At 51.3% G+C, this 24,212-nt stretch overlaps 8 protein-coding genes across 8 annotated transcripts; 4 read left to right on the top strand and 4 right to left on the bottom strand.

Moving 5' to 3' along the window:
• Positions 1-4,346: 4,346 nt before the first annotated feature.
• N7539_007273 (chromatin structure-remodeling complex subunit RSC7) lies at positions 4,347-6,285 on the top strand (the record flags this gene model as incomplete). The annotated part of the gene is made up of 3 exons (XM_056936874.1): positions 4,347-4,395; positions 4,524-5,628; positions 5,718-6,285. 3 exons carry the CDS (start codon positions 4,347-4,349, stop codon positions 6,283-6,285), a joined length of 1,722 nt encoding a protein of 573 aa, XP_056787673.1.
• Positions 6,286-9,699: 3,414 nt separating this feature from the next.
• N7539_007272 (ESCRT-III subunit protein SNF7) lies at positions 9,700-10,658 on the bottom strand (the record flags this gene model as incomplete). The annotated part of the gene is made up of 4 exons (XM_056936873.1): positions 9,700-9,779; positions 9,852-10,060; positions 10,161-10,365; positions 10,484-10,658. 4 exons carry the CDS (start codon positions 10,656-10,658, stop codon positions 9,700-9,702), a joined length of 669 nt encoding a protein of 222 aa, XP_056787672.1.
• A 557-nt stretch (positions 10,659-11,215) lies between these two features.
• N7539_007271 (nuclear telomere cap complex subunit Ten1) lies at positions 11,216-11,778 on the top strand (the record flags this gene model as incomplete). Its single annotated transcript, XM_056936872.1, has 2 exons — positions 11,216-11,301; positions 11,388-11,778. 2 exons carry the CDS (start codon positions 11,216-11,218, stop codon positions 11,776-11,778), a joined length of 477 nt encoding a protein of 158 aa, XP_056787671.1.
• A 161-nt stretch (positions 11,779-11,939) lies between these two features.
• Positions 11,940-13,892, bottom strand: N7539_007270 (MFS transporter; the record flags this gene model as incomplete). Its single annotated transcript, XM_056936871.1, has 4 exons — positions 11,940-12,684; positions 12,746-13,022; positions 13,082-13,458; positions 13,525-13,892. Coding segments are annotated over 4 exons (1,767 nt in total), but the record flags the coding sequence as incomplete, so codon positions are not given.
• A 3,418-nt stretch (positions 13,893-17,310) lies between these two features.
• On the top strand, positions 17,311-19,058 carry N7539_007269 (putative 3-beta hydroxysteroid dehydrogenase/isomerase family protein; the record flags this gene model as incomplete). Its single annotated transcript, XM_056936870.1, has 3 exons — positions 17,311-17,536; positions 17,729-18,374; positions 18,461-19,058. 3 exons carry the CDS (start codon positions 17,311-17,313, stop codon positions 19,056-19,058), a joined length of 1,470 nt encoding a protein of 489 aa, XP_056787669.1.
• A 692-nt stretch (positions 19,059-19,750) lies between these two features.
• Positions 19,751-20,461, bottom strand: N7539_007268 (pre-mRNA-splicing factor SPF27 family protein; the record flags this gene model as incomplete). The annotated part of the gene is made up of 2 exons (XM_056936869.1): positions 19,751-20,364; positions 20,425-20,461. The coding sequence occupies 2 exons, from the start codon at positions 20,459-20,461 to the stop codon at positions 19,751-19,753; spliced, it is 651 nt and encodes a 216-aa protein (XP_056787668.1).
• Positions 20,462-20,848: 387 nt separating this feature from the next.
• N7539_007267 (uncharacterized protein) lies at positions 20,849-21,127 on the bottom strand (the record flags this gene model as incomplete). The annotated part of the gene is made up of 1 exon (XM_056936868.1): positions 20,849-21,127. The coding sequence occupies one exon, from the start codon at positions 21,125-21,127 to the stop codon at positions 20,849-20,851; it is 279 nt and encodes a 92-aa protein (XP_056787667.1).
• A 633-nt stretch (positions 21,128-21,760) lies between these two features.
• N7539_007266 (neutral/alkaline ceramidase) lies at positions 21,761-24,124 on the top strand (the record flags this gene model as incomplete). The annotated part of the gene is made up of 3 exons (XM_056936867.1): positions 21,761-21,966; positions 22,022-23,662; positions 23,686-24,124. The coding sequence occupies 3 exons, from the start codon at positions 21,761-21,763 to the stop codon at positions 24,122-24,124; spliced, it is 2,286 nt and encodes a 761-aa protein (XP_056787666.1).
• Positions 24,125-24,212: the final 88 nt, after the last annotated feature.

Genomic DNA, 24,212 nt, shown 5'->3' with positions numbered 1-24,212 from the left:
GAGCCGGGAACAAGGTGAAGAACAAGGATGATTGGAAATGGAAGAGAGAGAGAGAGATTGTTGGGTCTTTGGGTCGCGGGTCGGTCAACCCAAAAGACAATCCCACGGAATCGGCGATGAGCAGGGCTGAGTGGCGCTTGGTGCTGGTGCTGGTGCTGGTGCTGGTGCTGGTGCGATGGATAGTTCAATGTCAATGTCGAGCACGCCGGAGAGAGAGAGAGCGAGAGCGAGATGAGAGGGTGTCAGTCTCCTTCAGCCCGTTCGGCACGGATCTGCTGGAGATTGAACTTTTATGGCCTCTTCGAGAGTGACTTCCAAGTGGCTGAATGTCTGGACTTCAGCACTCTCGCCCTTCCACGTGAGTACCTAATGGCGACACGGAGATGGGAGGCGCTCATGGGCTGAAACCGCCATGAGACTATGTACTGCCCAAGTCACTCGATCAGGCGTGGTACATGAGGAACGAGGCGAAAGAAGAGCTGCGAGATACAGTCGTCGCAGTAGTGGTGCCTCCTTGTACAGTCATACAGTCACACTGTTGACTTGACTGCCAATACCCTTGAGCTTTTGGTAGTCTACAGTCTGCACACTGTTTGCGCGGGGATAGAGGTCTTTTTATGATGTTGACGAGGTTCAACTTGAATGACATGTGCAGTCGGCCAACCGATGCAATCATGTCCAGCTAAGAGAAAGATCGTCGTCAACCCTGATGGCTAGGGCGGGCTTTTAGCTTGTGAAGACTGAAGATACTAGTAGTAGATAGGAGTATCACTAGTCGAGGCGATACTGGAAATGATGAAATTCCCGCGATGCACGCCACACTGGAGTCTGAACATAGGCCTCTCAATTTGAAGAACAATGCCGTTGAAAACCATGGACTTCAGTTCTCACTCGTACTTTCTCCTACTTTTCAGGATGAAGTCTTTGGAAGAGACTGCCCATTTCCAAAAAAACCTCTACCGAAAGCAGATGACCATCCGTCGGTTGACGTCGCTGATGGTCTAGAGTTGACATGCGTACTTTACTCCGAATGTGCCGCTTGGTGCATCCCTCGGTGACTTCATCACGGACGGCCATCGTGTGTCCCTGGCCCTGAGATCGATCCCTACGGCCAGCCCCGCCCGGCCGAGAGCACGACCAAGATGGAGTCGGAAGTTGCCTCATTCCAACTCGATCGACCTTACACAGCGTCAGCCTTCCCATGAAAGAGATGCTTGGATGAGGGTGTACCGCAGCATTACAGCAGTATCACAGCAGCATTCCGGACTCGGACTATCAGGGTTTAAACACTACTGCGATCTTACAGACCACGGACCGGAGTAGTTATTCCTGGCGCTCTCTCGGCGTTGTCCGCAGCACATCGGAAGAGGCAAAATAATCTCTCATGTGGAGACACTCACCAGAACACTGCTGCAATCATCTCCTCCACCCATTCCAAGAGAGAGGGGCATCGCTCTCTCGTGATTGCCCAGCGATAGGACCGACTGGGACAGATTCTGTAGCAGGTGGGTTCTCCTGATACCTCGGAACCAATATCTGAGATGGTCAGCGTGGCTCAAGATTGCGGTTCGGTGGCCCCTCCACGCCTGGACTGACGGGACTGACTGGACGCTAGATACGTTATCTTCACTTCTCGAACACGGAGAAGAGAAGCCACCTGCATGCATGTATGCAGTACAATCGTCCAGTGCAATCAGGTTCACAGATACGACCAGACTGTACCAGTCACTACTAACTTGAGTGGTCGCTAGGTACCAAAAGGGACCCGCCGGTCGTTGCAAATTCGATCATGACAACGTCGACTAATCAATTGGAACCCTCTCGAGATTGCACTATTAACGTACCAATTTTGGTCACCGTCTCGTCTGGGCATGCTGCTCCCTATGTAGCCTAATTTGGCGTGGCCTTTGGGGCTCGCAGAGGCTCGCAAGCGGGCTATCAGTTATTCTCGTTGGGCTATCCTGTTCCCTTTCCTGAGGTCGGAACCTAGCGTCTCTTTCGAGGCCCGCTTCAGCCTAGCTATCCCATTCTATATACGAGAATAAGGAGACCAATGCTTTATTTTCTTATGGTATCTGGACTGAACAAGGTATAAGCTCGAGCCCAAAGGCCTTAGATAACGATCCGTCATGGAGTTGCTCCGGGCGCTTTTGCCTGGTTGATGTTCAGCACAAGCCTGGTCAGGTGATAGTTCGAGAAGTTTTGGCCCACCGGCCCTTCAAGGGGGTATCGACCTTTTCCCTTTCCTTATTATTCTCCACTGGCCTACACAACATAATCCCGGTGTATGTAGTCATTGGCAGGTAGGGACTATGTATTGTACAAACGATTTCGGCATCCCATACGGTGGCGTCGTATGAGGACCTGATCGAATGGTCCTTCACTTCGGTTCATTGACGAAGTAGACGAAAATGAGGCGTACGATGACTACTGTACTTGGGGGCGAGTCTTCTCTTGTGCCCTTTTGAAAGTGAAGGCTGTGACGAGTATATTTATGGAAGAAATAAGTAGGGGCCTGTAAGCACTGAATAGGAGAAGTATAAGTATGGCACAAATGTTCAGGACCTAAAAGCTAAGATAAGCATCTCTCCCCCGGCATGTGGCGATGACTGCAACCCTTTGTCTGACTATGATGCGATGTGCATGACCCCAGAAATATCACGAGATGCTAGTCGCCTGTAGTTTTCTGACGTTCTGACTGAAATAGGATTATAATTGGCTTGAAGATAATCGTCTCATGGCCCGTCGAATTCCGAATGCGAAGGTCCATAATGAACCTGACTCTGCGGACTTGCCCGTGGTCTCGCCTCTTGTATGTCCTTCTACCTATAGATCCTCCTAGCGCATGGAACTAGACTATTTGGTCCTAAGTCTTGATGATTAGATCTATAGAGCTCGATCATCGAGACGTCGACCGAAACAAGGACCATTTTCAAATTTCATTCAAAACGCGATTGAATCACCCAGACTCCAGGAAGGCAGAGAAGCTCTTTCTTTTCTCGCACGAGCCACGAATCTGTAGATTATCGATGCATCTCACTCGGTCCGTCCTGAATGTGTTTGTTGTCCCTTCCAAGCCTTCGTCAACGCGCCGAGAGATGACCCCACATTTCTGGATCTTGCGACTACACTTCGATGTACCCTGGTGTGCGGGCGCGGCGCTGTCCCAAATGCCCCAGGGGAGCAGAATCCAAGTGAATGGGCTTCTTGGTCTGCTGAACGATGTGTCTTCACCCACAGGAGGTGGGAGCAATTCTTGGGTATATGCGGCTCTCAAAAGCCGGTCATAATTACTCAGTGGAAGAGTAAGGTAGCCTCTTGATCTCATTTCTCGAAGACCCAGTATATTCTAGGTATTCCAACTGAAGAGTTCTATCTTGAACGGGACCGAGCGAAGTGACGTGAACTGACCCCTGAACCTCTACGAACACTACAATACTCCAGCCCCGAGGTGTTGCGGGGTACTTGCCTATTACATCCCGTGCAGGATTGGATTCTGCCCGTTGACACAATCGGTACTATTCTACCTAATCAGGTAGAATTGATTGACATGCAGAATGACATGGCACGGGGCCAAAGTGGCTGCAGATCACGTCTTAGCGGAACTCAAAAGTTCAGCGGGGATTTTAATCGGGTAGGTTTCGCGATTCAAGTCATTGTACTGCGCGGGAGCGCGGAAGATGGCATGAATCAGTGCTGTTACTGCTGTTGACTCTCACATCACGTACGTATACCCCAGATGATGTAATCACAACACATTTTTAAGTGCTGGTAGCCAGCATTCTTCAGATCAAGCCCCCTTTCGATTGTTTAGGACTGGCAGTGAGTGGCAAGATAGAAAAGTATTGGTCCGACTCAAGTTCGTTTAGCCCGGCGCTCACGAAAGCGGACACTAACTAGTTATGTACAGTAGTTCATTGCTTCCATGTGCTAGACTATTGACAACCTCTTGCGACGTGTAAAGTAATCCGAGCAAAACTGGGACATACTTCAGGGCATCTCAATCTACGGAGCTTCTGAGTCTCACGGATCAGCTATCGCCTCGCTCATCGTCGAGCGTCCTGTGTAGGGTGACTGGGGTATACTGAATCTGCATACTGGGATGTATCGAATTTGCGCAAGAAGCGGCTTATGATGTCATGGCAGAACGCTCAGTAGTATAGGGCTGACCAGCCTCAGGCGGCCAACCCCGACTTTGAATATAGGCACGTGACATGCGATAAGATTAGATCACGTGGGATCGATCCACCGGCTCAATGAATTTCCCGCTCTGCGCAAAACAACTGCGCCATATCGTCGACGGATAACTGGTGGATTGATCGCGATTCCGCATCACGATTACAAATATGCCTCGAAAGCTTCGCGCGGCCGCGCAAGCGGCTGCAAAGCAGTTGAGTAAGTTATAGTTGGAAGAGAGGCATCTCTCAAATCAAACCGGGGCTCTTTTCACGTCAAAACTCCAGACCGTCAACAGAAACACCCCCTTTGCAAGGCACCTCGCTAAGAAGTGGCCGTCTCTATAGAAAATGTGCCAACGCTACCTGACCTCTCCGATGAAGAGATGGTGGACGCGCTGCCATCGCAGCCTTCATCGCCTCCTCCTGAAATTCCAACCTCACCGAATGACGACCCCGACGTCGAGCCTGAGAATGAGGATCAAGACGTCGATGAATCGCGCGCCGAGACGCCTGATGAATCCAATCTGGAGCAAAGCAAGACTGGAAGCCCGGCTGTAGGGGACGCCACACAGATAGATGAGAGCGCCGAGACACCTTCACATGCCATTGGCCGTCCAGCAATCCCACGAAAGCGTCGCCTTGGTCGTCCCCCCAAGAATCGCCCGCCTGACTGGGATGCGCCTGACGGCTCCCAGACTCCCATCCGCGTCACAACACCCGTCAAACGCCGGAGAGGTCGCCCAGCTGCAAGTGGTGGGCGATGGGCTCGAAACCGAGGCCCTGTGCACAACACTCAAGTCCCAATCGACAAGGAAGGAAATATGATGGATGTTGTTGGGGATGAGGTCGCGCTTCCGCCGAATCCTGTGGGAGACACCAAAGTTGACGAAAATGGCCACCTTCTGGGAGGCCGAGAATATCGAGTCCGCACATTCACGATCCTCAACCGCGGCGACAAGCTTTACATGCTGTCAACGGAACCAGCACGTTGCATCGGTTTCCGTGATTCATACCTTTTCTTCCAGAGGCACAAGATGCTCTACAAGATCATCATTGATGATGAGGCTAAGCGCGACCTCATCGAGCGTGATATAATTCCTCACTCTTACAAGGGTCGTGCCATTGGTGTCGTCACTGCGAGGTCTGTGTTCCGGGAGTTTGGCGCAAAGATTGTTGTAGGCGGCAAGAAGGTGACGGACGACTACGACGAGCAAGCTGCTCGGGAGCGCGGCGACGTTGAGGGGGAGCTGGCTGTACCGGAGGATAAACTGCCTGGTCCCGGCGAGACATACAACCGAAACCAGTACGTTGCGTGGCACGGCGCTAGCAGTGTGTACCACACGAATGCGCCGGCCATGCCCTTGGCCGGTGGCAAGCCTCTTGATCCGAAGAAGCGACGGGTCCCTGTCACAGATGAGAATTGGATGCTTGAGCACGCACGTGCTGCAAGGTAAGACCAGTCACATTCCTTATCTTCACCTTACATGCCCTTGAAATCAGAACACTCGCAGACTCTTACTGACACTTCTTCTTTCCCAGCCTATTCAACTCGAGACTTGCCGAGGTTCGTCGTGAAACCATGACTGGCACCTATGACGTGCACACCAACACCATGCATTATCCCAAGATCATGCAACCTACCCACGCCCGCTGGGAGTACGTCCCTTCTTCTGACGCTGGGAGCACCGCCGAGCTCATGTCCACGCTCAGCATCAATGCGCAGAACTCTGCCGAGATGGACACCGCCGTTGAAAAAACCAACGAACAGGCCCCCACCGAGACTTCCTTCCCTCCCGCTCCCTCACACATCTCCAATCGCTATGTTGTTGCTGACACAATATACGAATCGCCACCCTACTCGAACATGGGTCTGCCCGGTCCGGACGGTGATTTGATGAACCCAAGCCCCAATGGTCTGGCCAGCATTGCCCAGCCCAAACACTCGGAGTTCATGACCCCCGAAATCATCGACCTCTTGCCCCCGGACTGCAAGGAGGCCTTTATCGACGCAGCAGCCCGCGAAATCCACTGGAAGTCGAAATGGGGCAGCGAAGCCGAGAGCAAGCTGCGCACGCAGCCCTCTAAGAGCTACGCTTGGTATCCGTGATCGTTGAGTCTCGGACATCATAAAGAGCACATCACTTGGCTCATCTACTCTCGGCTCCCGGTTCACGGTAGTTGGAGTCTCTCTTGAGATCTCGGCGTTTTAATGGAAGAAGGACTTTGTGGCTTTACTTCTTGGTGGGACTGTTTGGTGTTGCGCGGTTCTTACTTGGGTCATACTGCGGTATTGTTTCCCCCGAGGAAATGGCGTTAGGTTTTTGGAGGGTCCCTGGGTGTTAACGCTCGGTGTGGACATTCATTCATGATAGCGCTTTCGAAATACATCAAGTAATGAATGAGGTTGTTGAATTGGCTCCTCGATCGGGGTCGAACTCCTCTAGATAGTATTTGACGTTTTCTTTGCTTTGACATCCACCGAGCTCTAGGTGGGGCATTGACTCGATAGTACGTGCAACGAGAGCAAATGCAAGATTTGCGAAAGTTATATGATGTAGTGCGGCGGGAGTTGTAAGCGCGTGTTGGCACTATCCACCCTACCTACCGAAAAGGACGTTGAGGTCATCGATAAGAATATGGATGTCAGACCTATTATCGGGGCCATCACCTGCAACATTGCACCATCGCCATCACTAATCGCCCACTCCCACTTCACATTTCATCCCTCAACGTCGCACGATGTCTTCAATGACGATGTCAGCCGAAGTGTCTTGGTTTAGACATGGCTCGATGGATCAAGTCATTCAAATCGGCAAGATAATCAGCCTCTCTCACCCGACACCAAGTCGATGAAGGATTGTTGAGATCCATGACGAAATTGACGATCGAAGGCTTCGCAAAACTGACAAAGTTGACTCTCACCCTTCGTTCCTTTTATCTTGTACTGACGTAAAAGCAATAGGAGTTCCCGGAGGACAATCCATGATGAGGGTCCTTATTCAAATTCAGCTAAAGACGCGGAGCATGATCCCTTGGTCGTTCGGGCTCAACAACTTATGAAGAAATTCAGAACAGATGAATTTCGTGCGTTGCAAACATTCAATAAGCGGCCGTCAACGTATACGCCCCTTCTTCTCGGATACCACCAGCATCAGCAAGATTCATTGGGCCCTATTCCTGGTGGCTTCCTTAGCTAGTATGCTTGGGAAGTTGTCCCTGGTATACGGCTTGGCGACGATACTGGGAAGTCAGCCCCGTTCTGGGCATTTGATGAGCAAGGGCGGGCATTTCAAAAGACCTTCGAGTATGTTATACGGATCCCTTCAACGTATATTTCTACAATCACAAAATCTAGGCAAATGGCTCTGATGAGTGCCCGGCCAGACTATGCCTCAGTTGCTAGTTGAGTCTGGGACCCGAGAGCAAAGACGCTGTGAATATGAAATTCGCGGGAGCAATCGGCGCATTGTCAAGTGATGAGCTTGGTTTCTTGATATTCTTTAGCGTCGATGGAGTACATCTGCGAAACTGAACAAGTTACTGGGTAGGCTTCGTGGATGGCAGTCAACAAGTGCCTCGTGAAAGTAAGCCTGTCATGCTCCCGCAGTTTGATCTTGTCGAAGCCCCTGATGATTCCTGGCATTTACTGACACGGGATGATAATCCTTCAATCCTTCAAAGTGGGAGATCCCAGGCTGAGCCGGTGGCGGTGACATCTTTCTAATGGAGAGGTTCTCGGCACTTGAATTGCACTTTGAGCTCTTCCTCGCGTGGCTGTCATTGATATGGGTAGGTCCTTGATCAAATATCATAACCGTGTCATTGAATTTACGTGCAGGCGTTGTCGGGGACGAGTATGAAGTTCAGAGTCGAAACCGTGCCAGGCATGAACGCGATTGCCATGCAGCAGTACCTTGAATGCGTAACAACTACGTACCCAATTGTAAGATTCCGGAATTCGCTACCTGAGTCGTCAAACTCATGAAGCTCTTGTTGTATGAGAGGTCCAGACTCCTTGGATCTCAGAGCAGAAACTCAAGGAGAAGGTATCGCGAGCTTCGTTCCCGGAAAGTGATGAACAACTTCATAAAGCTCTTGGTATGTTGATCAACTTGGTCGGCTTGCTCTAGCGACCGCGTATACTAACACAAGATTCCAGGCCAGATTGCTCTGTACATATACGATCTCGAACCGAACTATAGAATCTTTACGATATACACGCAGACGTTCTTTTCTCCGGTAGGTCGTAGAGAATCGAAAGGGGAGACCGGAGTATTCCCCGGTCAGTCGAAATGCGGATGGCCTTCAGACCCCGGGTCTTTCGTCATGTACCCTGCGAAAGTGTTGCTATCATGTAGCTCTGCTGTCGTTGGAGAATCGGGCTTTGGACAAGAGTGGACTGCAGCGGCAAGCATGGACGGGGGATAGATAGGTCTGCCAGGCTGCTGTATACGAGTGAAGAGCTTTCTACGAAATTTGAATTGAAGAATCGGTTGTTCGAGAGTAGCTTGTCAGGAGATTGTATCAATTGAAGAGTTGATCTTCCTGCATGGGCACTCCACTCACAAGGCGCTTCTCATGCGAACACTATTCCAGCCTTGCAGGAGATTGTGTCATTTATTAAATCGGGCACTTTTCAAGTGTCCGGGGACAGATACTGTAATATCTCTGCCCGGTTTTATCATGAACTTACAAGTCTCTGGACGTTCCACCTCAGTTCCTCAAACGCTCTACATACATCGTGGCTCGAATTCTGTTTGGCAATAAATATCTATCTTCTACTTAAAAGATCCGGAACGCACCTTCGATATATGTACAGTTACCCATGGGAAAGGTTTTTGTATTAATATCTCAACAAAGGCTCTCAACGGCCCGTACATCTGTTATAAACATCCCTAACAAGTCCGGAAACATGCCCACGAGGACTATAGCTACAGTCAAGTAGCGGCTGCAATACATTAGCTCTCTAAGCCTGCCCAGCTGTACAAGCGTATCAAGTACGATACGTTCGTTACTGGGTGCACTCGCATCCTGCCTAGAAACACAGGCGATACAATTGCAAGGCGTCCGCACAGGACAAGTCCTATCCTGAGAAACATATCGTTCAGGATTGTATAGCTCAGCTACCACGACCGGAGTAAATTGTTGACACAGGTTACACATTAATTTACGGAACAACTTTGCAAAGTGACAAGGAAAGGGTGGAGAAATCAATCGAGAACGCGATCTCCCGGGCATTCCTTTGATCGATGAGTTGTATAGAGAGAACGGAGACGAGGAAATCGAAGGAAAGGGACGCCAGGAACACATCATAAAAGAGGTAATAGGGGAACAGGGCTCGCTTGAAGAGGGATAGATAATGGGAGCGGTGAGAGGGGGAAAAGCATCAAATGTATAGGTAGATATTGAGAACTGGAATTGTTCACCCAGGACACCGGGACAAGTAGGAAAAATGGGGAGGAGGGCGCGAACCACGAAGACGGACAGAAGTTTGGCTATCCGGTTCTAGTCAATTCCCGACTTACATGGCCATTTCGGCTCTGAGCTTGGCCAATTCGGCCTCCTCGTCTTCTTCCTCGTTCTTCGCTTGTGGCTTGTTGACTGGCAAAGAGTCAGCATAAGGTTCCAATGTCATCGTGCACCAGACGCGGAGCTTTTGCGGTTCAAACTTACGTTCTGTGGCGCCGGCAGCAGGCAGACCTTCCAACCGACTTCCAACCGGCGTAGGTCCTGTGTTGAGCATACGCTCGTCCATAGCTTCTTGCTCCATTCCTTCCAGCTCGGCCTCCAGCTCTCCCTCGTCCATTTGCTCTCCCAGTGGCATGCTCGTGATCGCGTCGCCAATTTCCTGGCTGAGCATGTGTTGTTCTCGAAGTTTGTCCCTGAACAGTCGTGTCAGCCTGCGCGCACATGTTCACATCGAATTGCATCATGACCTCCAAGTCAACGTTGCGATTAGACTCCAGAAACTCCAATACGTACATTGTCTCATCTACCTGTTCGATACTCATACCGCCGTGAATCTGCTTCATAGCCTCACCGGCGCTCTTCATCGCTTGGAGGGTTTCATGGTTGATGTTGGCGGCTTCGATCGAGTAAATCTGTTGTTCGAGCTGCACAACCTGTGCCGAGGTCTGTTCAAGGTTCTTCTCATGTTGATGCTTCCGTCGCAGTGCAGCTTTCGCAGCTGTAATATTTCAATGAATTTCAAAGTCAGCCTATTTCCTCTCTTTTTGTTCCCACAGATCTTGGCCTCCTGTGTTTTGTTTCTGCTTAGGTTTGGTGTCATGGGGAGATAATCGCACCATTCTTATTCGTAGTAACGTGCTTCCGCGCAGCGGCATCTTGCTCGGCAATTTGATTCTCCAGATGCTTCTCACGCTTCTGGAGCATCTCCAACTGAGCGCGAAGACCAAGAATAGCGTTCTTGGGAGCCTCTTTCCGCTTCTGGGCGGCGGCGCCGCCAAACCAAGACCACATTTTCCACGTACGAGATGGCGATTGCACTTGGGAAAAATATCGGTTGGAGACAGTCGCTCCCTCTAACAACTGGAGACAAGGAGAAGCAGATGCGACGAAGAACGCGCGAGTCGTCTAGGCACCTACGATTTGACGCCGCACTAAACAAGCCGGGCGTCGGAGTAGCGTAAATCGTGCTCCCGACAAAAGATACAGAGCAGGTTCGCAGTGAGAAGAAGTATGCTGTCGGCCGATGTAATGGAAGCACTGCCAGGATATAAGGGTGGGCAAGAGGGACTGTTATTGAACCACGTCCAAGTATCACGAGCAAGCGGGCGTTGTCATCGATGAAGCCGACATGGAGGGGAATCCGTCACTCGCTGGACCCGATGACATACGCCCGATAACGGTCACGTGCCATGACCCACCCCATCCCCATGGCTGGAACTCTCAAGAATAACGGGCCCGTGACTTGGATGGTTGTGAAGTGACCAGCAGCTCGCGGACTTTTAGGCCTGAATCATACAGAATCCGAAATTTGGCCCTCAGCTGGAATTGTGACTGTCTGAGATCTTGGAATGAACGGACCTCGTCCTTCAATACGTGCATTTCTATGTGACCTTCCATCGCTGCGAACTGATACAAAAGTCCGCTTCTTGGGCTGGTACGTGTAGAGCGCTCTAAATCCTTATGCCATGTGTTTACTTCAGGCAAAAGGTGGTCGATATCTGACTTGATATTCAATTTCAGTGTAAGGCATTACGATGTCAATACAGGCCATCTTGTCCTAGAGCACAACTATCCGTGGCAGAAAGAAGGACCTCAATCGGTCTCGGTCGATGTCAACGCGGTGCTGCAGGACCTCTCATCAGAGGAGCTTCGAGTTGGCGCATGGTTGAATGTCATCGGTTACATCCGAGAATCGGCATCGCCGACCCTGTCCTTTACTTCCTCGCAATTGAACTCCTCGCAGCCTCATGATGAACCTGAAGTGGCTTCAGTGCCGACGAGAGTCGCGCCTCGACCAGTGCATGTTGATGCCGTAATGGTGTTTTCTGCGGGCGCCATCGCACTTGGGGAGTATGAGCGTATCCTCCGCAATGCCCAGGATGTTGAACGACGAATGCGTGTGTCTGGATAAAACATCACCAGTTCCTTCAGTGAGTCAAGGAACCCCCGGTGTACGTCATGCTCGGCGGTCCTAGTCAATAGTGATGTCCACGTCACCTTCTGATCGACGTTGCAGAAGGACCAGAGCACAATAAATGGGTCATCAGGACCTGATCTATGTCTCTAAACGCTTCAGACGCGACAGTCCTGCTTTTCCACATCCTCGACCACCATGGTGGATTTAGCGTCCTGAGAAGGGTGCGGTGTCTTCCGCGCCCGTTTCCCTTCCAACTTCTTCTTGTCTTCCTGCATGCGCACAATCAAGGTGCTCTTCATGCGGATCTTGTAGCCATACTTGTAGAAGATGATGGGAATTGGTATAATAGCCACCTCTAGCAATCCCAACAATGTGCCGGACCAGTTTGCACCCAGACTGTTGTACATGTATGGGCCCACCAGCGGTAGAACTCCGCCCAGGACACTCCGGATGACCGAATTTCCGGCCATCGCAGATGCGGCGTACATACCATAACTATGCGTCAGGTAGTTCGACGCATAGATGAAGACACCCGTGTTACCTGCGCCAAAGGGAATGCCCGCGAGCAAAGGCACGATCCAATGAATCGAGGCCGGGGAGCAGGTCCACGCAAACCAAAGCTCACCTATTGGAATGAGCGCAGAGCAAATGCACACAAAGGACACCATGGCTTCGGGTTGAACACTGCCGGTCTCTGGATCTTTGGGATGGCTGTTGATCATCCGACGAACCAGCGGCTCACAGGCGATCGTGATGAGTACTCCAGCACCGATGCCGAGGAACGCGAGACCGGAGAACCCGAGGTCCCACCCACGAATTTGCCTGAAGACGATGGGATACGCGGTGAAACAAAGATACAGAATGGCGTACACAATGGCGATGTAAATGTTCCAAAATATACTGCGATCGGGAGTCAGTTGGATGCCCCCTTGCTATGCGGCATCGCATTGACGAGTCTTACCAGATAGGTTCGGTGACAGCCATCACAAACGGTCTACTCAGGTTGAGAGCTAGTATTTCGAGTAGGGTCGATTTTTGATCGTAGCGGGACCACCATCGCGAATCATTCGTCTCCTTGCGCAGCCGAGCAGCTTTCCGCTGCAAAAGAGTGGGTGCGTATGTTTCCGGAAGAATCAGGGCAAAGGCAAGCGCCACGCAAGAAAGAATTAGCGCGATCCAACACATCCATCGCCAACCCAGATACTGCGTCACGAACCCGCCAATGACGGGTCCCAGTACTGTGTTTCAAACGTTAGGAGATGGAGAGCAACTGAGGATCAAGAGACGAATGACGTACCAGGTCCATTCAGTGGGCCGATACTCCAGATTGAGAAAGCGAGTGCTCGGTGCTCATCATCCACCAGATCAGCGACCATGCCCGGTGCCGTCGAGATCATGACGCTACCAAAGAAAGCACCGAAGAAACGGACCACCAGCAGGGTTGTCACCGATTTCGCAACAGCACATGGAATGATCAGAACGGTGAATAGTGCCAGGCAGACCACACAGACCGGCTTTCGACCATAAACTTCGCTGAGAGGCGCCGTGAACATTGATCCAATCGCGAGTCCAACCAGATAAACAGTCAATCCGAGAGTGACGACAGTAGTGGAAGTATCGAACTCCTTGCTAATTTGCTGCACACCTGAAGTGTAGGAAGTGGAATATAGAACACTGCCGCCCAGTCAGCGGGGTGACTTTTTCTGTAGTGTAACAGCTAAAGCACTCCCTGGTACTCACACAATCAAAGTATTCCATGACAAGAATACCATGCTCATAGACTTGTACCAAAGCTTCCAATTCTTGGGGTTTTGTGGATCGGTTTCACCCTCCCAATCGACCTCGTAGTTCGGATCCGATGTCATGTTGGTCGGAATTGTTGTCACCCGCTCCGCTAGAGACATATGATCAGAGGCTCTACTTGTATGTGCAGTCAGAGCTCTTCCCAATCCTTCTCGATCGCCCTGCGTATCTATCGAAGATGCACATGATACGGAGTCGGAATCACGAAGGGTGGGCGCAGTGGTTTGCGCCCACTTGGACGTGGAATGGCGACTTTCCATAGATGCCCGACGTGGATGTGACATGTTGAGAAATTGAGTTGCTGGCCTGGGTGAAAATTAGCGACTGAGCAGAATGAATGATCAAGTGTGCCGAGGACTGAGCCTAAAGCGACACCCTGGACAAATGTTTGCTTCGCTGACAGCTTGATCGCTGGCAAGCTTGTGTAGATATCTTGGAGTCTGGGCCAAAGCTCATCTGATCGCGGGATCTAGTACGAACGATCAACGGGATCCTCCCTACTGTAGGATGTTTCTGTACCAGAGAGGTTATTAGGTTCCCGGCATGAACATCGGAGGTTGCAGCTTCAAAGAAGAAACAAGGCTCAGTCCGAAGGTAATCTTGTTGACCTGCAATTTACCCCAACTCGAGAATTTTCGGTTTTCTCCAACAATTTCTGTTCATGGTGGGGGCCGACAAAAGCAATCAATGAGCCTCTTATCATTGGAACGGACAGGGGGCCAACGTCTCGTGGTTTACCACGTTAACAGCAGATCGCCATCTGTGTGGATCGTGCGCGATCTGATGGGCCGAGGAGGTTTTGCTGCTCTTCAAGCAAAGGCCGAGGTTGACGCCACTATGCGTCGAGGGGTCTGCAACAAGGAAAGTATCGCCGTCATAGCTCTTTGTGTCGGTTTCGTCGCACCGTGATGCGATGGCTAATGTCGCAGGTTGTGCGAATTAGACTCAACAAAAGCCTTCCCCACGATTTGGACGTCTCCATCTCAGAGGCCACAAATTCCGTATCCAAAGCTGGAGCCCCTGGTCACTCTCCCGAATACCTTAGATTTTCTGGCCCCCTGCGACGGTGGAAACCGTGGTGGAGAGGTCGATGTACCTTACCCTCGTGAGTGGGTTCGCCCGGACTGTGGCCTGGACTCCGTTGTGCCGGTTTGCCGAACAAGTCGGCAGTTGCCCCAGCCTGAAGATGGCCACGGACTTGATAGCTGGCGAGCTATGACCGCGCGCAAGGCCACAGGTCAGGCTTCCGTGGCCAGGATCCTGGTTCTCAGGTTCTGTGCATCAGGTGTCATTCGTCATTTGGGCAGCGGAACCTTTTCGTTGCCCAAGCATTGGAGGACGGGAGGTGACTGCAGTTGACTGATGCGTGGCATTCCGCTGGTTATCATGAATCAGTATCAGGGAGGACCCCCGGGAGGAACTGATTCAGTCTACTTTTGTCCCACAAAATTGGAAGGGTTACAACTTAGGTTAGGTAGTAACTGACTAGTGACAAGTAACAACTAAATACCTCATTCATTGAATGGGAGTCGGTATGATGGAAGATGGAAGGTTTAATTAAGGCTCGTTTATGCCCGATAATTTTGGACAGAAGTGGCACTACTATCGCACCAGCGACCATTTGGCATAGCCCTGGACAAGGAGCCTCGACATGGCCCATAAGTTCGTAAAGACACACGAGGAAGGTTTTACGATCGGCCCTGCTTATTTCTGCACCAGTGCACGCTGGCATACAAGAGCATGTACTCTTCGGATAAGTCAGAGCCTATGAACACCTATTTCCGCGGCTTATTAAATTACGCGTTCGATGTTTTGACCGCTACATAGTACCTACTAGTACCTAGTACCTACTATCTACTACCTAGAAACTCAGATCGCTGAGATTTTTTTCTTTAATGAAAAACTCGGTTCTCTCGAGTCTCTGTGCTTGAAGCATGAGGAGCAATGAAGCCCGGTACTCCATGTCCGAAAGAGACTTTGGCGAGGCAAATCATCAAATGCATGTTCATCCGCTGTACTTAATCTGTGGTGCTGTAAGGTAGTGGCACTGAAACCAAAATAGACTATCTCCTGCGGCTGATGGATCCGATATAGTAGTAGATCTAAATACAGTGAAGATCTTGCCCCACGTCAGTTGGGTGCCAGAGCCTCATTCAGGTCAGTCAGTACGAGAGAGATGGATCGCTAGATCTGATGGGTAAAAGGCACGTTCCGCCGCGGGACGGGAGTATGGATTACACTTTACAGCAGTTGTTGCGATCGAATGTGTTTTGATGCGAACAACCTGGAAAGTTATTTGCCAAGTATGACGAACTACAAGAATTCAAACCTATCTTACCTGCTCGGATACTTCTCTTGAATAATCTAGGTACCTGCTTAATTGGAGACTGGCGAGCAACGGAGTATAGCTTGATAAACGCTCATATCATAGTTCCGGGGCGTAGCCATGACTCCAAGTCTTCTGGTTTTCGTCTTGTCCAGCCTGTCCACCAGAGCAACGAGAGACCGTTGGTGAATCGAAAGGCCGAGAAAGAGACTAGACTGACTGGGCAGCATCACTCGTACACCCACTGCACATGTTGTGCTGACTTGTTGCCTGTACCCTCAAGTAGGTACCACTCGAATGACCAAATCCCGACGAGCCCGCATCCCGTCCTCAAACAATGTTGCACCAGGAGCAATGGGTGAGATGTCAGACTCACAGGCTACAGCAAAGTCGGAGATGCTTAAGACGGTCCTCCAATACGTAAAAATCGTCTTGGAAACAAATGCAAACACAAGAACAGCCCTTCTCCAGGAACTTCGAGGGTCCCCACTGCCCATAGGGACGCAAAGCGTACCAACATTATATAGCACAGCTCAGAAAAATGCTCTTTCGGTACCTGACTCTGTCCCCAAAAGGTAAAAGACCGCGACTTCGGTAGCAGACGATCTCGGAGAAAAAGCAGGACCGTCGACCACTGAAGAGACAGCGGCCCTTCTTCCGTGGGTTGGATCCACCAAAAGACCTTTCGCCGAGGGGAGAAAAAGAACCCATCGTCTAACCGAGTTAAGCTGACGGTCCAAAGATTGACCACAAATCTTCCGGGATCCGGTTCAGCTCGACGCCGTTGAGGGTTTAAGAAGGAACCAGCAAGCGATAAATCGTGGTCTTGGTTTAACTAACGCGCCCCGCATTCCAAGCAAGGCAAGTCACAAAGTCTCGGAGCCATGTGCCACTCTCCAGTATCGTAGCTTCTATTGCGATCTAGCCGCCAAATAGCCATCAATTCAACGGCCAGGTCTGACAGTTCGATCCTATGCAACTAACCATTGACCAGCCACAGTGCTGGCTGTTCCACTCGGCCTACCGGAACGATTACTATCCGTAGACTGTTTCAACTCTTCTGGAAGACTGAATATTTCCAATTTTCATGGCGAGTGGTATCCGACCCGGAGACTTTCCATAGATCTTCACCTCTCTGGCGCATGGTACCACAAACACCTCTCTCGGTCAATATCCACAAAGGTAGAATCACAGATTCTACCGAGGCCAGTTCATCACCCTTCGAGGGCTGATTGAACCCTCCGCATAGAAAGACTTTTGCGCCCAGAGTATGTTTGTCACATTCACTCGCGCATCGTCAGCTTGTTGTCCGATAAGAGGCTTAGGCGTCTGCTGCGATTGCGGAACCGGATTACGAAGGAACAGTCAGGACAGAACAGTGAGGATAGTTCATCAAGATGCTGTACATGATCCTGCTCGCTCTAGGCCTTGCCGCGCTGTACCTGATCCATGTCAATGCCGCAATGAAACGGGTGCCTGAGGAGGCCCACCGAGCTTCACCCACGCGCTGGACCACCGAGGAAGTCAAGGCCACTTACGAGAGGATCCTGAAGAACGACGTCGATGTCGTCAACGATTTGCCGCCGAAACAGTCGCGCCGATACATCGTTGTAGGTGGTTCAGGTACGTCACATGCTCACAAATAGAAGCTATTGCTTCACGTTGCTTTTGTTGGGCCTGCTTTCTGTTTGGTCGACCTAGCCTCGGTACGACTGGGGCCAACGTACACTAGGTAGCCCAACGGAAGGCGATCAGTTATTCTGCACATGATCCTGCAGTTACAGTATCACCTTGCTGATGGAACAATTAACGCAGGTCTCGTGGGTGCTTGGATCGTCTCTCATCTTCTCGCACGAGGTGAAGATCCCGCTTCTCTGCGCATTCTAGACCTCGCCGCACCCACCGCTGAAATCCTGGAACGCGGTGTGGCATACTTCAAGACCGATATCACCGACCAGTCTTCCGTTTCGGCGGCGTTCACGCATCCGTGGCTGGCTCAAGTCGCCCAGAAGCCTCTCACGGTCTTTCACACTGCAGCCATCATCCGCCCCTATGAGCGCCTCGAAAGATATCTGCCCCTGAGCGAGAAAGTCAACGTTCATGGCGCCCGCAATGTACTCCAAGCTGCGAAGGAAAGCAGTGCAAGCTGCTTCATATCCACCTCCTCTGGTTCTGTGAATTTGCACAAGCCCAGCTTTTGGATCACGCCGTGGGAAAGAGTTCCCAGGCGAGCGGTGCAAATCTTGAGTGACCAAGCGCAGCTTCCGCAGCGTCACGACGAATTCTTCAGCAACTATGCTCGGACAAAACTTGAAACGGAACGCTTTGTATGTGCGGCTGATGACCAAACGAGCGGATTCCGCACAGGCTGCATTAGACCTGCAAATGGAATCTATGGTGTCGGAAATGAGACTAGCGGAACCGTCGTCGGACTATACCTGCGCAGCGGTGGTAGCCCAACGTGAGTCTATGTCAAATAAAAAAAAGCTTGAATTTCTCCCTCAAGCGTGGACACAGTTGACTTGAACTGACTTGCCATCCTTCTAGCTGGACCTCCAACATCATCCACAGCTTCATCAACGCAGAAAACGTCTCGGTAGCCCATCTCCTCTATGAACAACGCCTCATCGAGCAATCCCAACCCTCCAGCACTCTGCCCAACATTGGTGGCCAATCCTTTGTGGTCACTGATCCTAATCCAGCGATTTCTTTCGAAGATATCTACACTCTTCTCGTCAATTTCTCCAAGACACCCGTGTCTTTCCCTCGCGTGGAACCCCTTCCGCTCTACATCATCGCCCACCTCGTCGAGGCGTACGTCTACATCCAAGACGCATGGCTCCCGTGGCTTCTACCCAAGATCAAAGGTGATTTATTGCAGCTTCAACCGTCGCTGTTTGCCATTTCGGATGTCTTCTGCATTGCGGATGACTCTCGGGCCCGAAAGGCGCCGGCAGATGGAGGCTTGGGGTATCGGCCGACGATGTCGACGTTGGAAGGGATGTGTAAGGAGCTGGTCAAGTGGAACCAGAAGGCGACGGCAAAAACTGTCAGGGATATACAAGACAAGGTGGCAGATGGACCTGTTGTGGTGGGGCCGGAGGGTATTGAGGTAAAGCTTGTTGCGCCGGAGAAAAGCGTTTGAAAGAAAATATGGCGAGGGCTTTCGTGGAGAAGTCATTGTACATATCATGTAAGTGCTTTTTATCTTTGGCTTATGCTACGTCAGGTGAATGAGAGCCATTCATAGTCCTGAATGATTATCTGGTATTGAGACCACATGACTTAAAATATTTCAAACTGGTTACAAGCTTCCAGAAACTATCTGTGTTTGCCTTGGATCCATTTATAAAATGAATATGACAGCGTGTGCTGTTCACGGTCCCGGTAGTGGATAAAGGGGACGTGTCGAAGCACATTACGAGACGTGGAGACTATTGACGCTTGGGGGCTGCTTGATGCCAAACGTGTTGCTGACGAACCAGGTCTCGGCCTAGTTAGATTGACTTTCAATAGATCCGTGTCATCTGACCTAGTGCATTTCGACAGAAAGCGTTGAGCCCGTGGAAGTCGTCGGAGAAGATCAACCCTGTGGCTTCACACATCACAGTGAAGATAGTGACTTTTTGTGATGGAACAAGCTGGAGATAGATAGACTGAGACACACGGGGTTGGTGTGAAGGGGCATCGTTGGCAAAGTCAGAAAATTACCATAGTGGCCTTAGGTGTGTCCAACACCGCAGAATCGCGAAAAAAAAAGGAAAGCGAGCAGACGACGGACAGCGACGCGGCAACACTTTTGGGTATCATGTATCATTTCTTCGATGGCGAACAAGTCTAACGCTCGTGCTGTTGCGCCGCTGATCTCCTTTGGTCCAGAATCTGCATGCGCAGGGCCTCCGAGGCCAATTCCACATCCAAGACCGCCCCGACACCGCGCTTCCACGTCTCTTCAAGACTGGTCAACTCGCCAACACTGGCATCCTGTGCGATCTTCCGCTGCCTGTTGACCTCTTCCGCCGCACCCTTGGTGTCTGCCAGCTCCTTCTCCATCACCCGTAGAATCTCCTCCAACTGCGAGTTGCCAATGAGCCACGCGTTTTTGCCATGGGCCTCTAGGAGTGAAAGGTTCTCATGCCGCTTGGTGAGATGCGAACTGGAAGTGTAAGCCTTGCGTAGTGTTTCCCTCCATTCGGTCAAATTGGGGGGCTCGGTGTCGGAGTTTCGGGTTGGAGGCTCCGGGGCTTCGTATCGGGTCAGGTCAATGCCGCCGGTCAATGGCGCGCCCGTGGCTTTGCGATCGATTTCTTGTTGGAAGAGAGGGGAGAATTTTTGCTGCGGACTGGCAGGAATTGACGGATGTAAAGTAGAGGAATGTTCGGGGGCCAGTTCAGCATTGATGAGCTGGGCGGCCTTTTGTCGCGCGCTGGCTGAAGGCTCGGCGTCGATGTCTGGTAAATGTTAGTTTGTGAGATGGTCACGTAGCTGTGATACTGGGATAGTGCACTCACAAGGAAGAGAGTCGTGAACTTCGGTGATTAAAGACATTTTGGGTGGCCAGATGTTCTTGTGCCCGTGAAGTGCTTCTTCAAACTTCAAGCCCTGCGACCAAGTGCTCTGCTTGAGCGATGTCATGTGCTAGAAGGACCCACAATGTAGGAGATCAAGATACAGTATTCAATATACTGTAAATTACAAGATTTATGCACAGATGGGTGATTATTTACAGTTTACAATTTACAATACACTCCATCCTTCAATGCGCCAGCTTGAAATTCAAGCTTATTGCCAGCTGCCTCCGCAGCAATCAGAAGAGTATGCAAAGTCGAGGAAGCATGTGGTCATGAATATGCATCTGCTGTGGACTTGACTCTTTCGACTCACGCACTCTTCATACTTCCATCCCTCAAAGCCTTGTCAGCAAATCCTACGGGATCAACTTGTTGTACCGTGATCAAAGTTTGCACGATCAACAACCGTCCGAAGCCACATGACAGACGGCGTGTTGATCACAGGAGAAGAAGGACGGGTGCAACCCCAGACGTTCAACTTTGCGCGAGACCGAATTGATTCTGCGGCATGATCTCTGGTCGAGTTGATCTTGTTATCGTACTTTAACCGGGAGCGACCACTGCAAGCCATGTTCTGCTGGTGGAAGTCCACTGCTTGATCTGGCATCCATCTCCGCTTGTCACCATGCATGGGGTTCGACATCACGGCAGGAGATAGTAGCTTCGAGCGGGGAACAGTGGTAATGCAGGCACGAAGAACAAGGGTCTTGAGAAGTTCTGCACTGATTCAAACCACAGGGTCATGTTGGCCCTTGGTGGCCCAAACCCAATTGGGAGTTGATGGAATGTAAACGAGTTGTCCAGGCAAGAGATGGCAGGATCAGCCTGTTCTCTGGACCCGGTTCCTCGCCAGTTGCCACTCCCTGTCGGGCGTTACACCAATCGCGGACGCAGGACGCCGCTCTCCCCGCCCGGATGCTCATGCAAGTACTTTTATGTCTTTTGCATCTGACGGAGCTGATCCAAGGACTTGCTGCTATCACATCTCTCTAGAGCAGCCGACCCGTGTGCAATCTCACTCGAGCTCGAAGAGGGCCATCTCACGGAGAAGTCGCTTTCATCCGCCATGGGCTACCTGCAGATCGGAAAGCCGACCTGTGTCTGACTGTCTGTACTTCTTAAAGAGTTGTATATGGCCGCATGCTGGAATAATTTCTTCTTCCAGAATCCTCGACCCTCGATGAACGGCGTCTCGTTCAGTACATATTGTGTCACATTTTGTATGGTCAGATTGGCCTGAGAAATCTATAGCAGCTCCCTTGATAGTTCAGGCGACATGGCCAACACACGATACGGTGTTGTGCTTGGCGTGATAGCTGTATCACTTCTGCTCTTTATGCAGTTGATCGCCTTCAAGCAGCCTCCTAATGAAGGGCCATCCTCCAGCTTTGACCCTAAATTCAGTTCCTGGAGAGACAGGGCTGGAGCAGCGACGGATAGCAGCTTGTTCCTGTTGGGCGCAGGCAAAGCAGACGTGACGGGGTAAGTAATCCCTCGAGCTCAACAGCAAGCATGCCATACTAATTTGCCCATACAGACCTGTTGTTGAGGTTGGCTTCAACGGCTATGCCAGCTTGGATCAAAAGGGCACGGGACTACGACAGAGACTCTACTCGCGCGCCTTCATCATGGCTAACCCAGGCAATCCGGAAGATACCTTTATCTACCTCGTGCTTGATACTCAGTCCGGCGACACTGCGATTAGAAATGGCGTTCTGAAAGGACTGGCCTCTTTGGGAGGTGATTATACGCGATATGGCGAGCACAACGTTGCGCTGACGGGAACACATTCCCACTCTGGCCCCGGAGCGTGGATGAACTACCTTCTACCGCAGCTCCCCAACTTGGGCTTCGATAAGCGTAGCTATCAAGCCATCGTGGATGGTACGATCTTATCAATCAAGCGGGCACACGAGAGCCTTACGCCAGGGCGATTGTCCTTTGGGTCAATCGATCTGGAGAATGCAAACATCAATCGCAGTCCATTTTCCTATGACCACAACCCTGAGGAAGAAAAAGCCAAATATTCCGCCAATGTGGATAAGACTTTGACGCTTTTACGTTTCGACCGCGAGTCGGATAACAAGACTGCTGCGGTGCTGACTTGGTTCCCTGTCCACGGCACGTCGCTGTACAACAACAACACCCTCGTGACTGGTGACAATAAAGGCGTTGCGGCCTATCTTTTCGAACGGAGCATTGTGGGTGATTCTCGGTTCGCTCAGGACGCTATCATTGGCTTTTCCCAGGCCAATGTTGGTGATACAAGTCCTAACACCGAAGGTGCTTGGTGCGAAGATGGCTCCAATGTCATGTGCAACTATTCCGACAGTACCTGTGGTGGCTCGTCGGGAGGCACCACCCCGGGGACTAACGAGGCGTGCCATGGGCGAGGTCCCTTTTTCCAGGAGAAAGACAACGGTGCCAAGAGCTGCTTTGAGATTGGAAAACGTCAATATTCCGCAGCCAAGACACTCTATGATCAGATGGATGCAACGCGCACCCCCATTGTCGGCAGCTCGGAAGTACGATCGTTCCACGTCTACCACGACATGAACGGCTACACCTTCCCCTCGCCCTTCAACGGCACCACGTTGAAGACATGCCCCGCTGCATTGGGCTACTCGTTCGCAGCCGGGACGACCGATGGACCGGGCGCATTCGATTTTACCCAGAACGCCAGCAGTCCAGCGACCGAGAATCCACTGTGGAAGGTCGCACGTGCATTCATCCATCAACCCTCCGAAGAGCAAAAAGAATGCCAGGGAGCCAAGGACGTGTTGCTAGATGTGGGCACATTGACCGAGCCGTATGCGTGGGCACCTGACATTGTGGACATTCAAGTTCTCCGAGTTGGTCAGCTATTCATCATCGTGTCCACCAGCGAGGCCACCACCATGTCCGGGCGACGCTGGAAGGCAGCGATTGCTCAAGGTGCCCAAAAGTCGCTCTCTGTTTCAGATCCACTGGTGGTCCTTGGTGCTCCATCCAATAGCTACGCCCATTATGTGGCTACGGAAGAGGAATACAGTGTTCAGCGCTACGAAGGGGCCTCTACTCTATACGGCCCCAGCACTCTTGCCGCGTACATCAATTTGACCCTCACATATCTCCCCTATTTGGGGAGTACCTCTGACATTGCCAAGCTGGCGACTATCCCCGCTGGGCCCAGCCCCCGGTTAACACTGATCGATCCTTGAGCTTCATCACGGGCGTGATCTACGACAACGCCCCGATCGGCAAATCGTTTGGCGATGTTCTGTCCAACCCTGACAAACGCACGTATGGGCCCGGTGACACGGTCAAAACCACCTTTGTTGGCGCCAATCCACGCAATAACTTCCATCAGGAGTCCACCTACGCGGCCGTCCAACGGAAGACTGACTCGGGCAGCTGGGAGGTGGTCCGGAACGATCGTGACTGGAACCTGGTCTTCCTCTGGAAGCGCACGAATGGTGTCCTCGGCTACAGCGAGGTGACCCTGCAGTGGCAGATCGAAGATTCTTATTACAGTGTGGGTAACCCGACTCCTTTGGAAAGTGGAACATATCGTATGCACTACTACGGAGACTCGAAGAATGTGCTTGGGAAGATCAACTCGTTCGAAGGCATTGGAGGGACCTTTACTGTGAAGGTGTAAGCTTTCAAAGAGACACTGCACAAACGGGCGTCTACACGTGGTGCACCTTTCTTGACCCGCCTGTGGCTGATCAGACATCGTCGCCCTT

The sequence above is a fragment of the Penicillium diatomitis genome (assembly GCF_028827545.1).
Source record: "Penicillium diatomitis strain IBT 30728 chromosome Unknown utg000010l_segment0_segment0, whole genome shotgun sequence".
NCBI classification, from domain to species: Eukaryota; Fungi; Ascomycota; class Eurotiomycetes; order Eurotiales; family Aspergillaceae; genus Penicillium; species Penicillium diatomitis.
Note: the sequence above shows the minus strand (reverse complement) of the source record. Positions and strands in the feature narration are given on the sequence as shown.